A 13,344-nucleotide genomic window follows, 5' to 3' on the forward strand; every position below is an offset into this window, starting at 1 on the left:
AAATACAAAAATTAGCTGGGTGTGGTGGCGCGTGTCTGTAGTCACAGCCACTCGGGAGGCTGAGGCAGGAGAATCGCTTGAACCAGAGAGTTGGAGGTTGCAGAGCCAAGATCGCGCCACTGCACTCCAGCCTGGCGACAGGAGCGAGACTTGGTCACAAGAAAAAAAAAAAAAAAGAAAGAAAGAAAGAAAAAAAAGACATCATTAAAGTAGCCATGGCATTTTGAGGCACCTCAAATAAAGAGAGTCCTGGGTGGATTTAAGCGAACAATTTGTTATAATGAACCAGAAATACAAGATTCCACTGAAACTGAACAGTTGACAGAATATGGTTGAACTTAATTAAACCTTCAAGGGAAATAAGGGCAAAACAAAGCTAATGAGTGGAAAAGTCCAAGATTAGTTTGGGATAAACATGAGGATATAATTGCATTTTAGCATGGGTATCTTCTGACCTCTTCCAGCAGTTTGTCTGCCATCATTCTCCCTTCTGACACACCTACCAAATCAAATGGCTTCTGATCCTCTATACTGCAGTATAAACCAACCCTATAGTACCCCTCTGGTCATGATACAAACCCAGGAGTTAAGTCTGTAAATCTCATACAAGGGTAGAAAGTGCAATTCAACCCAGCACGCTGGTTATGGTATATGTGGTGTCAATGTACATGGTAGCAACTTGAATCAAACCAGAGCTGCTACCACATGTAAGCAACCTCTTATGCTGCCCTGCAGTGATGTCAATGTTCTCAGTTTACTCAATTATCAATGTGGAAGAATGCATTTTTGAGTTCCAGACCTTCTAAACATTTTAAACAGGCTATCGAAGAGGATGTAACAGAACCCTATTTCAGAAACCTAAGGATCAGGAAGGAAGGAACACTGACCGGTTTTTCTGGGATGTTTCTGTGGGGGCAACAGAGATGAACAAAAGAAATGTTAGCGTGTCAGAGCATATGACAAGTGAGGGGAGACAGAGGTAGGAAGAGGGTGTTCTAGCCACAAGGCTAATGCATTTGTGTTCAAAGAGAAGTCTGGGCAAAGGAGGGGAAACCCCCCCTCCCCCCTAAAAAAACAAAAACAAAAAACCAAATCAAAGGACAAAAGGGTTTCATACAACACAGTATCAAAAAGTAAAAGGAACACACTAAATGCACAAGCTGGTGGCAAGTAAGTCCACAGCCTATTGTGATAGGTCCATCCAGCATCAATCAGATTTCTTCTCATCTGTTATCTCAAGGTTATTTACAGATGTGCTGACTAACAAGAGTCTCTCATGGGAGGGTGGGCAGGCTTCAATCATTGGTTTCGGGATCTGTCTGCGCCATGTAGGCATCCAACTCAGCATCCAGGTGTCCTTTTGTTTTCGACATATATGCATCCAATTGGTTGTCCAGCTGCTCCTTGGTCAATACAGGGCGAGCAAGGGCACCTCTCCCTCGTCCACGGCCTCGGCCTCGGCCTCCAAAGCCCCCTCTTCCCCGACCTATCATACCCCGACCTGGCCCAAAGGGGGGGAAAAAAAAAAAAAAGAGACAGTTACAAGTAAGTTTAATAGGTGCTGTAGTAAATGCCCCTTAAAGCAGTGGGGCCTAGCTGAGAAAAGCTGAAGGGCAGGGCAAAGAGGAGAAATCTGGAAAAAAAGGAAACACACTGGGTAGAAAGCAACACATGGAAAGCACACATAATGAATCCTCTATCACATGATCATCTCTAAATGCTATTTTAACAAATTTTATTCTATCAATAAAGGAAAATAATTAACTGGCAACTATAATTTTAAAAAACCTTAATCAATCCTAAGATAAAATTACCTAACATTTGAGATTCACTAAGTTCATAATTAAAATACATGATAGATAACCCCATTTAGTAAGATAGGGAGGTGGTAACAAGAGCACAGAGAATCAGGGGTGTGAAGATAAGACAGTTTTCAAATTAAGTTTATTGGAGACCCTTCTGGAAAGTCATCTCATCTTTCCTTAAACTTATCAAGTCTAATGAGCTAGTTGACCTCATGTGTCAGGACACCGAGTTTTTCTGACACAGGAACAATGTAGGGGAGATTTGAAAAAATATTTTGAGTTGTCCTAGCTATTTCTACCTTTAATTCTAGTTACCTTATGACAACTGACAATTGTGGTTACCTGAGAAGCAGTTTGAATTCAGTTAACAAAACAAACTCAGCTTTTTGAAAAGCTATTTTAGTCTCTCCCACCCTCGTGATGTCTCTCTCTCAGGATCCAAGTCAAGATAATTTGGAAACATGTTATTTCATCCTGAAACCCAAACTACCTTGCACTTCACTCAGTATCATATAATGGGAGAGAAGAAAACAAGCCCTTGGTTATCAACTTTTCTTTCCTAAGTTATTATTCCTTGGCAACTTCAAGGTCGTAAGTTATGGAAGACCCAAGACACCTTTTAAGAGAACCAAAGCAAATATACACAGGGGCTTCAATAGTGTTTTTTTTCTGGACAGGTGTTGTTGGGAGTTTTCCACTAAGCTCTAAACCAGAAGGCTCCCATGAGATTTAGTATTAACAGCAGCAACATCATTAAACTCTTTCCCAATCTGGGTCATGAGGTCACAAGACAAACATCAATAAATTTCAAAGGCAAGATTATCAATAAGAGCCAGTTAGTTAACTGATAATAATTCCATCTTGCTCTCTACCTTGAGCAAAAAAAGTCATCTCTGGTTCTCCACAGGCACCAAATGTGACATTGAATTTATTTGGTTTCAGAGCCAATGCCCAGCTCCAAGTCTCACCATCCTCTTAACTCTACTTCATCTTTGTATCTCTCTCTCTTTTCTATATTCTCATGTGACTCAAACCAGGATTTGGAGCTACAGGGTGGTATGTGGTGGTGATGGTGGTGGGGCAGGGGCAGAGAAAGGCAAAACCCTAAACTGACCATTTTGGGGGGTATTTTCAACTATACAATTTAAATTTGCAAGAGCTTGAAGGAAGATGGCATATAATCTGGCTCTATAATATGCACTTGATTGATTCTTCGATAAATCATGAGACTTTTGCACTACCAGCATGGTAATTTGAAAAATAAGCCAGTTTCAAATAACAAAACAAGACAAACAAAGAAGCCTGCCTATGACTTGAAGCTGTGCAGAAAGGTGGCTCTGAGTTTTTAAGGGAGGAAAGTAAGGGGGAGCTACTCTCTGAAGTTGGTAGCTGACTAACCTCTACCACCGATTCCGCCACGACCCATAGCTCCACGCCCTAGGCCCCCTCTCCCAGGACCTCCACGACCTCGAACACCACCTCTTCTTAAGCCCATTCGGGGAGCTACGGCTCGTCCACCTCGGAGCAGGTTTTGACCTTAGAGAGGAGGCATACAATGTATATGCAGGTAAATCCAAGAAACACAAAGTAGATTCTAACCAAAGGAAGGCGGTGAGGGTTAAATGAGGGTAATTCAGTTAGTTTTTAGGTTGGCTGGGGCAAGCTGCATACTGTGAATAGATTAAGCTACTCTTTATTCAATCAATTCAACAAGTCTGACCACAAATCCATTTTTGAAGTTGGGAGTTAATTCAATTAGTAAGTACATACATTTAATACATATCTACTGAATAATCAGATAGATGCCTAGCATTATGGTAAATTTAAAAATAAATGCGATGGTTCCTGATCTCAACAGATTCTTCTAGGCAACAAGAACTATACAGGGAACAGAGTAAGAGTGCCCCAAATGAACATATATAGGTAAGTGCTGTGGGTCAACTTGTCCTCTTTTTCCAGCTGTATCAGTGTTTTACTAGCACCAGGAACAAAGAGATATAGGCCAAAAGACCTATAAATTTCTTATGTTTGACTTATTTCTAGAACTTGAATGTGCTTTGATTCAAGCAGCAGCAGGGTGTTTTAAAATGGAATGGAGATGACATGAATTACCTGTTGTTACGCAGGTCATAGCCTCTCACCATTGCACATTATCAGAAAAGGAATGGTATTGATAAAAGACATGCAGCACTATTAAAAATATGTGATTTCAGAAGTTATTATATTAATACAAATTCAGGCTTAAAGATGTTAAACAAACGTGTCCATAAGCAGCCCAAGAGAAAAGGGAAGGGAGTAGGGCCCGACAATTATCAGGGTACACAGCACTGACCTCGGAGCGACATCCCGCCCCTAAGTAGGGTTCTGGTGGCACGTCCCCCACGTAGTCCTCCTCTGGGCAAGCCTCTCTGGATTATGGGTAGGCCTCGTCCTCCGATTGCTCCCCTGGCCAGGGCCCCTATGGGTCGGCCTAACCGTGCCTGGATGTTACTCTTACCCAGGCGCTGCTTTAAGCTCTTCTGGAAGAAAAGGTGTTAGGGGATTGAGATCAAAAAAGCAATCCAACAGGATTTGGCAACTCAAAGTGCAGAGAAAAAGCAGCAGGTGAGATGCTGGTGTGAAGGGAGATAAACCTGTTGTGGGTGTCAAAAGGATCCCAAACCAGAAGCAAGCCTTTGCCTCAGAACATGTTATACAAGCAGCAGAATTTTGATCCAGAGCAGAAACTCCAAGAAGCTCAAGTGTGGTCCCATGAAATGGGCATCTCCACAAATTACCTCACTACAGAAGTCATACGCTGCCAGTTGAAACTTAAGTTTTCGTAAGAACATTCTATAGTTCAATCCTGGATTGTACTGCTTTTGAACTACAGGTTGACAATTATATGACTTGATTCATACCTGCCCATGGACTACCACTGTCTTCAAAGGCTTACTCAAACACCATAGGAAGTTCATCACACTCTGGGCAAAACTTAAATTACAAGTTCACTTGAGTTCTTGTGACTTAAGAACAAGATTGATTTCTCAGAAAGGCCCGTGTGCTCCATTTTTCCTCTGAGAATCTATTTCCAGACGGTCCACTTTTTACCTTAAGATGTAAATAAACACAAGAAAGTCAAATCTCCTTTCCTTACATTTCTTAAAAATCCCTAATTCCATGCCTGCACTTGCAAACAGCTCCTTTAAAACAATATGATGACCTTAAATTAAAAATAAACATGTAACTCAAATGTATCTCCAGTCAGCCAGCCAAACGTATGTTAGAATTATTCAGGTGATCACAAAACTCAGGGCCATATATAAGAACAAGGACACACTACAGAGATAGAGTATTTTTAAGAATCTGTTCTCAAAAGAAAACCATTAAGACTACATCTCAGAGAACTGAATTCCTTCAAAGGAAAAAGGGACAGCAATAGCCCTAAACACAACCAAGGTCCTAGCAAGCCTGGCTGTCCATAAAGCCATCAGTCAATATGAAAGAAAATAAATTCTATAGCCCCTTCAGGCTTCACCCACAAGTGACTACCAATGTGTATGTGTGTGTTTTCTAATCAATCTCTCAAAAAGATGCTGTGAAGCATTATTATTAACTTTCTAGCACAAGATCATAAATTGCTTCTCATCAGTGGGGAAGGCTCCAAACATTATGCATCTAGCATAAGTAGGTGTAACCAACCGTAACGGCCTGTCCTGTTACTCCCCTGATTAACACACAATTATGAGGTTAGAACTGCATTCCACAAGTCTCTTGCGTTCAGTTATCCTGCATATATTAATTCTCCCAAGCTTTGTGCTTTAAAAGGAGAACTGTACAGTGCTGGGAAGTTCTTTACCCATTCCAATCCTTAAGTGCCACCAATACCAGCCTTTAATATTAACAGGAAAGTTAAGGATGTCAACTATACCACTTAGTTTCCCTTCTAGAGTTGTGCTGTGTAAGGCAGCCTCTATAGCTACATGTGGCTATTTCAATTATTTTTATTTTGTGATACAGTCTCGCTCTGTTGCCCAGGCTGGAGCGCAGTGACACGATCTTGGCTCACTGCAACCTTCGTCTCCCAGGTTCAAGCAATTCTCCTGCCTCAGCCTCCCGAGTAGCTGGGATTACAGGAGCTGTCATCACGCCTGGCTTATTTTTGGTAGAGATGGGGTCTTGTCATGTTGGCCAGGCTGGTCTTGAACTCCTGACCTCAGGTGATCCACCTGCCCAGGCCTCCCAAAGTGCTGGGATTACAAGTGTGAGCCACCATACCCAGCCTAAATTAAAAGCAAATTTTACTTATTTTCTTGAGACGGAGTCTCACTGTCAACCAAGCTGGAATGCAGTGGTGCCAACTCCACTCACTGCAACCTCCACTTCCTGGGTTCAAGAGATTCTCCTCAGCCTCTCGAGTAGCTGGGATTATAGGTACGCGCCACCATGCCCGGCTTTTTTTTTTTTTTAGTAGAGATGGGGTTTTGCCACATTGGCCAGGCTAGTCTCGAACTCCTGACCTCAAGTGATCCGCCCGCCTTGGCCTCCCAGAGTGCTGGGATTACACGCCTGGCCTAAAATTAAATTAAAAAAAATTAAGCTCCTTAATTGCACTAGTCACATTTAAAGTTTTCAATAGCCACATGTGGCTAGTGGCTACTGTACCGGATAGCAAATACAGAACATTTCCATCATTGTAGAAAGTTCTGGCTGGGCACGGTAGCTCATGCCTGTAATCTGAATACTTTGGGATACTGAGGCAGGCAGATCACTTGAGGTCAGGAGTTCAAGACCAGTCTGGCCAACATGACAAAACTCCGTCTCTGCTAAAAATACAAAAATTAGCCGGGCGTGGTGGCGGGCGCCTGTAGCTGAGACAGGAGAATCGCTTGAACCTGGGAGGCGGAGGCTGCAGTGAGTTGAGATTGAGCGCCACTGCACTACAGCCTGGGTGACAGAGCGAGACTCTGTCTCAAACCAAACCAAACCAAACCAAAAACACAAAAAAATTCTATTTAATAGTACTACTCTGGATAGGGACTACTTCCTGCAGAGCCTATACTTAAAGCTTCTTGTTGAAAGGTCCTTTGGAATGATCTGTCAGAGATTCATCTTCAGCAATTTCCATTTACTCTTGGAAAATGGTGGTGCCTTTTGCTGCTTTCCTGAGTCAGGGAGGAATCCAGTCACTCCAAGGCTTAAGGTAGCCGAAGCAGACAGCCTTGTTTATTTTTGGTCAGTGAGCCCAATGGTTCAGGGTGGGGGTGTAAGGGTGTTATATTTAACTGCTGAATTTATGCACAGCCATGCAATGCTACCAAAGCCCTTACAGTTGCATGGCACTGCCCTCCAGACGCCCAGCCACAGCTTGGACATATCCTTCCACAGCCACTGTCCGGACTTGCATATAAATTCTATGAATAATAAAGAGCAGGTTTTATTTCAGGTCTGAATAGGATTATCTCTCACTGTAAATTTGAAAAAGAGAACCCCTAACTCAAATGACTCAGTACTCTTGCTCTACTTTACTGGTAAAACTTTAGGTGCTGTGGAAATGAGGGTCACTCTACTCTGTATATTTTAGCATTGAAAACCTTTGACTGCCGGGCATGGTGGCTCAAGCCTGTAATCCCAGCACTTTGGGAGGCCAAGGCGGGCGGATCACGAGGTCAGGCGATCGAGACCATCCTGGCTAGTACGGTGAAACCCTGTCTCTATTAAATATACAAAAAAATTAGCCGGGTGTGGTGGCGGGCACCTTTAGTCCCAGCTGTTCGGGAGGCTGAGGCAGGAGAATGGTATGAACCCGGGAGGCGGAGCTTGCAGTGAGCCGAGATCGTGCCACTGCACTCCAGCCTGGGCGACAGAGCAAGACTCCGTCTTAAAAAAAAAAAAAAAAAAAAAAAAAAGAAAACCTTTGACTAAGGCCATGCAAACTCCCTGCACTATGGGAAAAAGAATAAAATTATTTCCCTGTTGGGTAAATCATCTAACAGAGAGTAAAGGATGCTGTGAGATTATCTAAAGCTGAAATAAGGTTTCTTTGTGGAATAAGCCATTAATCTATGTTAAGGGTTACGGATCAGAAAACAAAAGATTAATACTCATTGGTAACAGAAACAGGCCACATAGATGGCAAACTCCCTAAAAGAGAAAGACAGTAAAAAGTTACTTATTGGTACCTGCCAAAATTGGAATTCTCTGAACTTCTCTTTCTTCCAGAGAAGTTTCAGCTTTTTGCCCTGAGCCACTTTGCAATCATCCATCACGTCCTGACAGCCTCAGTGGACTGCCTCACAGAGATCACCAGCTGCTTCTGGAGCATTAAGACCCATTCTCTCACCTGCTTAAGTTTTAATGCTGCCTGGACAGAGGGTCTATTCTCCATCTGCTGGGCCAGTCTTCTGTTTCTGGCACTGGCTAGCTGCTGTTGTTGCTGCATCGAAGCCCGAATATTCACTGGCGTCGGCTGTTTGTTCTTCAGCATATTAGTAAAGCTTCAAGGTCGAACAAAATGGATGTTTAAATAAAAGCTTTATTACAAACATTTATTGGCATTTTCATGGCTTGCTAGACCAGGAGCTCCAGATCCCACGAACTTTTAAGTAAAGTGGTACACTTAGATCAAGGCTGATGTGGGTTAAAGACTCCTCTGTTTCCACAAACTTGCAAGAATCAGAAACTTAGAAATGCAGCTAAGTGCAGCACATTCAACCAAAAGTGATAACGAGGGCTCAGGTAACGGCTTTTAGAGAGGTGGAAGGTATGAAAAACACGCAGTAAGCAGATATGACAAGAGACAGAAGTTATAGTTTCAAAGACAAATGAAGAAAGCCTAAACCTTGGGGGATCCGAGGTGCATTCTAAGGCCAAATATGAGGAAGGATTAGAGCACCTTCAAAGCTCACAGCAATGAACATATTCTCATAAATTACAGGAGTGTATCACATTTTAAAATATATGTCACTAACATGCAAACATAAATATTATGCAAACATATATATTATGCAAACATAAATAATTAGCTTATCATAGCCAAAGAGATAAGGAGAGAAGCACATATGCCTCAGAAGAGGCAAAAATAGACATTAAGTAAATTTCAGTGGTCGAAAGTCAACTTAATGAAATCACTGACCAAAGGCATTCTTTTTTTTGAAACAGAGCCTCACTCTGTCCTCTGTTGCCCTGGCTGGAGTGCAGTGGCGGGATCTTGGCTCACTGCAACCTCCGCCTCACGGGTTCAAGTGATTCTCCTACCTCAGCCTCCCGAGTAGCTGGGATTACAGGCACATGCCACCATGCCCAGCTAATTTTTCTATTTTTAGGAGAGACAGGGTTTCACCATGTTGGGCAGGCTGATCTCGAACTCCTGACCTCGTGATCCGCCCGCCTCGGCCTCCCAAAGTGCTGGGATTACAGGCATGAGCCACCGCGCCTAACCAAAGGCACTCTTAATGAACAAAGTTGTCAGAGATAGAAACCGCCTTTAAATATCTTTACTTTTCTTAGTCTCGAATCATCACTTTTTCTGACTCCAAGTAGTTACTTTTCAAAGTTAGATCAGTTTGATCATTTATGAGCCTGTGAAGAGACTCATTATTTCTGTCAAGGAAGTATAATGGAATGGAAGAGAAGAACACTTAACTGTAGAAGAATCCAAAACAAAACCAAACTAAAAGCAGAATGGAAAGAAAGTGAAATGGAGCAAAGCGAGTGCCTCTTACAAGGCCCAAGAATGACATTCAAGGGCCTTTGGACATATTCATGGCTTGCTACCTGCCTCTTACAGGCCAGACACAACACTGCTGGCCTTGGACTGGGCAGCAAGCCTACTGTAGCCAGGGTACCATGCTACCGTGCTGCACGACCCCAGTATCAACGTAAAAAAATGTGAAAAGGAAGAGTGTTAGGAGTCTTTTAAAATACATCCCACCAAATAAATACTTCAGACAGCTTAACATAAAAGTCTACTGATAAGGGGTTTTGAAACAACCGCCCAATTTGTTTTGTGTACCACATGAGATGCAACTAAGAACAGAGGTCTGTAGCCTTCTGTTGGTATTTAGCTTAAAATTGGCTTTGTGCATTGGACCCCCGGGCCAAGTTAAGTAATGTTTTCTTAGGAAGGAGTTGAAGTTGCTGTTGGCTGCCTCACCGCTCATTTAGAGACATCTTGGTGGTGCTTTTTAGCACAACTTTCGGCGCTGACTGTGCAGCCATCTTCAAATCCCGAGAATCTACAAAGGACAATACGTAAAATGAACAAATCACAATAGTGACATCATTTCTATAAGTGGCAAGGCCCAAGCCAACAATAAATAAAAAGGCCTTATCACTGATGACTAAAGATCACACGAGGGCACATTTCAAGTGCTTAAATTTCTTTTTTTTTTTTTTTTTTGAGACAGGGTCTCGCTCTGTCACTCAGGCTGGAATGCAGTGGCCACTGCAGCCGTAATCTCCTGGCCTCAAAGGATTTTCCCACCTTGGCCTCCCAGTGTTGGGATCACTGGGACCCAACGCCCAGCAAAAGTTCTTAAGTTTCTATGGCAATTACCTCAGATTATTATAACTTCAAGGTGGCTGGGTACGGTGGTTCACTGCCTGTAACCCTAACACTTTGGGAGGGCAAGGGCACAGGATGGTTTGAAGCCAGGAGTTAGAGACCAGCCTGGGTAACAAAGCGAGACCCAGTCTCTACTAAGAAAAAAAAAAAAAAAAAATTAGCAGTGCATGGTGGCCAGCACCTGTTGTCCTAGCTACTCAGGGAAGCTGAGGTGGGAGAATCGCTACAGCCCAGGGGTTGGAGGCTGCAAAGAGCCGTGATCACGCCACTGCACTCCGGCCTGAGACCTCATCGCTTTAAAACAAACAAACAACCCCAAACAAACAAACAAACTTCAAGGCCCACAAAATACCCGGGAATTTCTCAAAAACGGCAGAAGCCAATCTAGCAATCAAAGTATGGAGTCTGGCTTTTTTTTTTTTTTTTTTGAGACAGAGTCTGGCTCTGTCGCCCAGGCTGGAGTGCAGAGGCGCGGTCTCGGTTCACTGCAACCTCTGCCTCCCCGTTCAAGCCATTCTCCTGCCTCAGCCTCCTGAGTAGCTAGGACTACAGGCACGTGCCACCATGCCCGGCTAATTTTTTTTTATTTTTAGTAGAGACGGGGTTTCTTCACGTTGGCCAGGGTGGTCTTGAACTCCTGACCTCACCTGATCCACCCACCTGGGCCTCCCAAAGTGCTGGGATTACAGGCGTGAGCCACCGCGCCGGGCCGAGTTTGGCTTTTACTCTAGAGCAGTCATTTTCATCCTTGACTAGATATGACCTATCCAAGGAGCTTTTAAAACATAGGGCCGGACAGGCCGGGCGCGGTGGTTCACGCCTGTAATCTCAGCACTTTGGGAGGCCAAGGCGGGAGGAATGCTTGAGCCCTGGAGTTCGAGACCAGCCTGGGCAACATGATAAGACCCCGTTTCTATAAAAATATAAATTAATTAAAAAAATAGAAAATACAGACATCTGGGCCTAGATCAATTAAACCACAATCTCTGGTAACGAGGTTTGAAAATGAACCAATTGTGGGGTCGGGGGAAAGCTACCTAGGTGCTTCTAATGTGCAGCTAAAGTTGAGAACCACTGATCTACAGTGAAAATACAGGCAGGGCCGGGCGCGGTGGCTCACGCCTGTTTTCCCAGCACTTTGGGAGGCCGAGGCGGGCGGATCACCTGAGGTTGGGAGTTCGAGACCAGCTTGACCATCATGGAGAAATGTCTCTACTAAAAATACAAAATTAGCCGGGCGTGGTGGCGCATGGCTGTAATCCCAGCTACTCCGGAGGCTGAGGCAGGAGAATCGCTTGAACCCGGGAGGCGGAAGTTGTAGTGAGCTGAGATCGTGCCATTGCACTCCAGCCTGGGCAACAAGAGCGAAACTCCGTCCCCCCCCCCCAAAAAAATACATCTATCTATCTATCTATCTATATATATATGGGCATGCCTAGTTTCAAAAGTGGTTTTCAACTCCAGAATCAAGTAGGGACTTTAACAAGAAACTGACGATCTGGGGGAGTAGGAAAGGTTTTCTAAATTCACCTGGGAATTAGCTCGCAAAGAGCCCTCCACAAAACTTAACCCTAAAGCCGCCATTAATTTCCAACATTCCTCAAAGTCTTGTACTTCTTAATCTCCCTACCATCCTCAAAGCCCTGTCAAGACTTCCACTTCTGCTCTACCCGCCAAGTTTCCTTTTTATCCTATCAAAACCCAACCTCCATCAATCCCGCCACCAGGTTCCAGTTCAGCCCCTCCCCCGCCCCTTCGCAGGGGCTCCGCCTCCTCCCCGGGGCCTCCACGCTCCAACACCGTAGCTATGTCCACATGCCACCACCCCCTTTCCGCGTCTGCCGGCCCCTTCCGCTCCCCAAGACCGCACCCCCCCGGCTCCTTCTCACTACCGAAACTCACCGAAGGAAACAGACGCCAGTGCTCCTCCCGGGGCTGCCACCACGGCTCCGGCAGGCGGGCCGGGGACCGGCCGAACCTGAGTTGACGGTGGAGGGGCTCGGGTTAGCTAGATGGGCGGTTGGTTAGATGCGTAAGCGGTAGTATGCGAGCTCAGTTCGTTGTTGCTGGTTGGCTGTCTAGTCGGCCGATCCGTCTGCTCACCCGGCCTGCCCTTTCCTGCCTTTCGTCTGCAGCAGCCGCCAGCTCCTGCTCGGTGTCCAAAACAAAATGGCCGCCACGTCCAGTGCTTGTCTGACCGGCTAAAATGGCGTCTACGCAATTACGTCAGGCGCCAGATCCGCGCACGACTAGAGGGCGGGAAAGATTTGAGCTACGCCTGCGCAGAGATCAGAGGCGGAGCCTTAGTGCGAAGGCGGGGCTTTCCATGCAGTGCCCCGCCCCTAGGGGCGTGGCCAATGGTCCTGTTGCTGGGGCGTGCCGGGGACTTTACGTTCCAGTAGTGGTTGCGCTGCAACCTCTTGGGGTAGTTATTAATGTGGGTCTTAGAGGGGATTTGGGTCCCGAATTCCCTCGCCCCTCCGTTCCCTAGCCAAGGTACACCGTCTAAAAATCTTTACGCGGACTTGCCTCGTCTCCTTCCGGACAGTTGGGCCTGGGGAATTTGCACTGGTTTTCCCCTCATGGCCACTCGCCCAGTCTGAGAGTTGTGAAGTGCCGTAAATGCTCCAGCCAAGGCCCAGGAGGCCAGTATTGGGAGCAAATTCCTCTCCCATCCTGCACCGGCCAACACCACCGCCCGTCCATGTTTTCCTCCTCACTTCCTCCCCTCCCCAACTTGGCCTAGATACTGTTTACTCCTTCTTGGGGTGGGGCACCTTTGCGTCCTCGATTGCGTTTCCATGTCCTCCCTCCACACCTGCCATCCGTGTTTATTTTGTTGCAGACCTACATAGGGATTTCTCTTTTCTCTCTCTGATTTGTTGTCGTTATTTTGAGACGGGATCTGGCTCTGTTGTCCAGGCTGGAGTCAGTGGCGCAATGAATCACGGATCACTGCAGCCTTGACCTCCTGGGCTCAGGTGATCCTCTCAC

At 45.2% G+C, this 13,344-nt stretch overlaps 1 protein-coding gene across 4 annotated transcripts; it reads right to left on the reverse strand.

Annotated features, from left to right (window-relative positions):
* Positions 1-254: 254 nt before the first annotated feature.
* On the reverse strand, positions 255-13,315 carry CHTOP (chromatin target of PRMT1). Of its 4 annotated transcripts, none has more exons than XM_019022924.3 (6): positions 12,253-13,315; positions 9,940-10,021; positions 8,128-8,281; positions 4,138-4,321; positions 3,204-3,341; positions 255-1,501 (listed from the first exon to the last, which is right to left on the reverse strand). In XM_019022924.3, the coding sequence occupies exons 2-6, from the start codon at positions 10,002-10,004 to the stop codon at positions 1,296-1,298; spliced, it is 747 nt and encodes a 248-aa protein (XP_018878469.1). In that variant the 5' UTR covers positions 10,005-10,021; positions 12,253-13,315; the 3' UTR covers positions 255-1,295. The 4 variants fall into 4 exon arrangements, with proteins under 4 accessions (XP_018878469.1, XP_004026795.1, XP_055215787.1 ...); XM_004026746.4 differs by having other exon boundaries at positions 4,138-4,324; positions 12,253-13,073; XM_055359812.2 differs by lacking the exon at positions 3,204-3,341 and having other exon boundaries at positions 12,253-12,945.
* Between the last annotated feature and the right edge of the window lie 29 nt (positions 13,316-13,344).

This window comes from Gorilla gorilla, chromosome 1 (genome assembly GCF_029281585.2).
Source record: "Gorilla gorilla gorilla isolate KB3781 chromosome 1, NHGRI_mGorGor1-v2.1_pri, whole genome shotgun sequence".
NCBI lineage: Eukaryota > Metazoa > Chordata > Mammalia > Primates > Hominidae > Gorilla > Gorilla gorilla.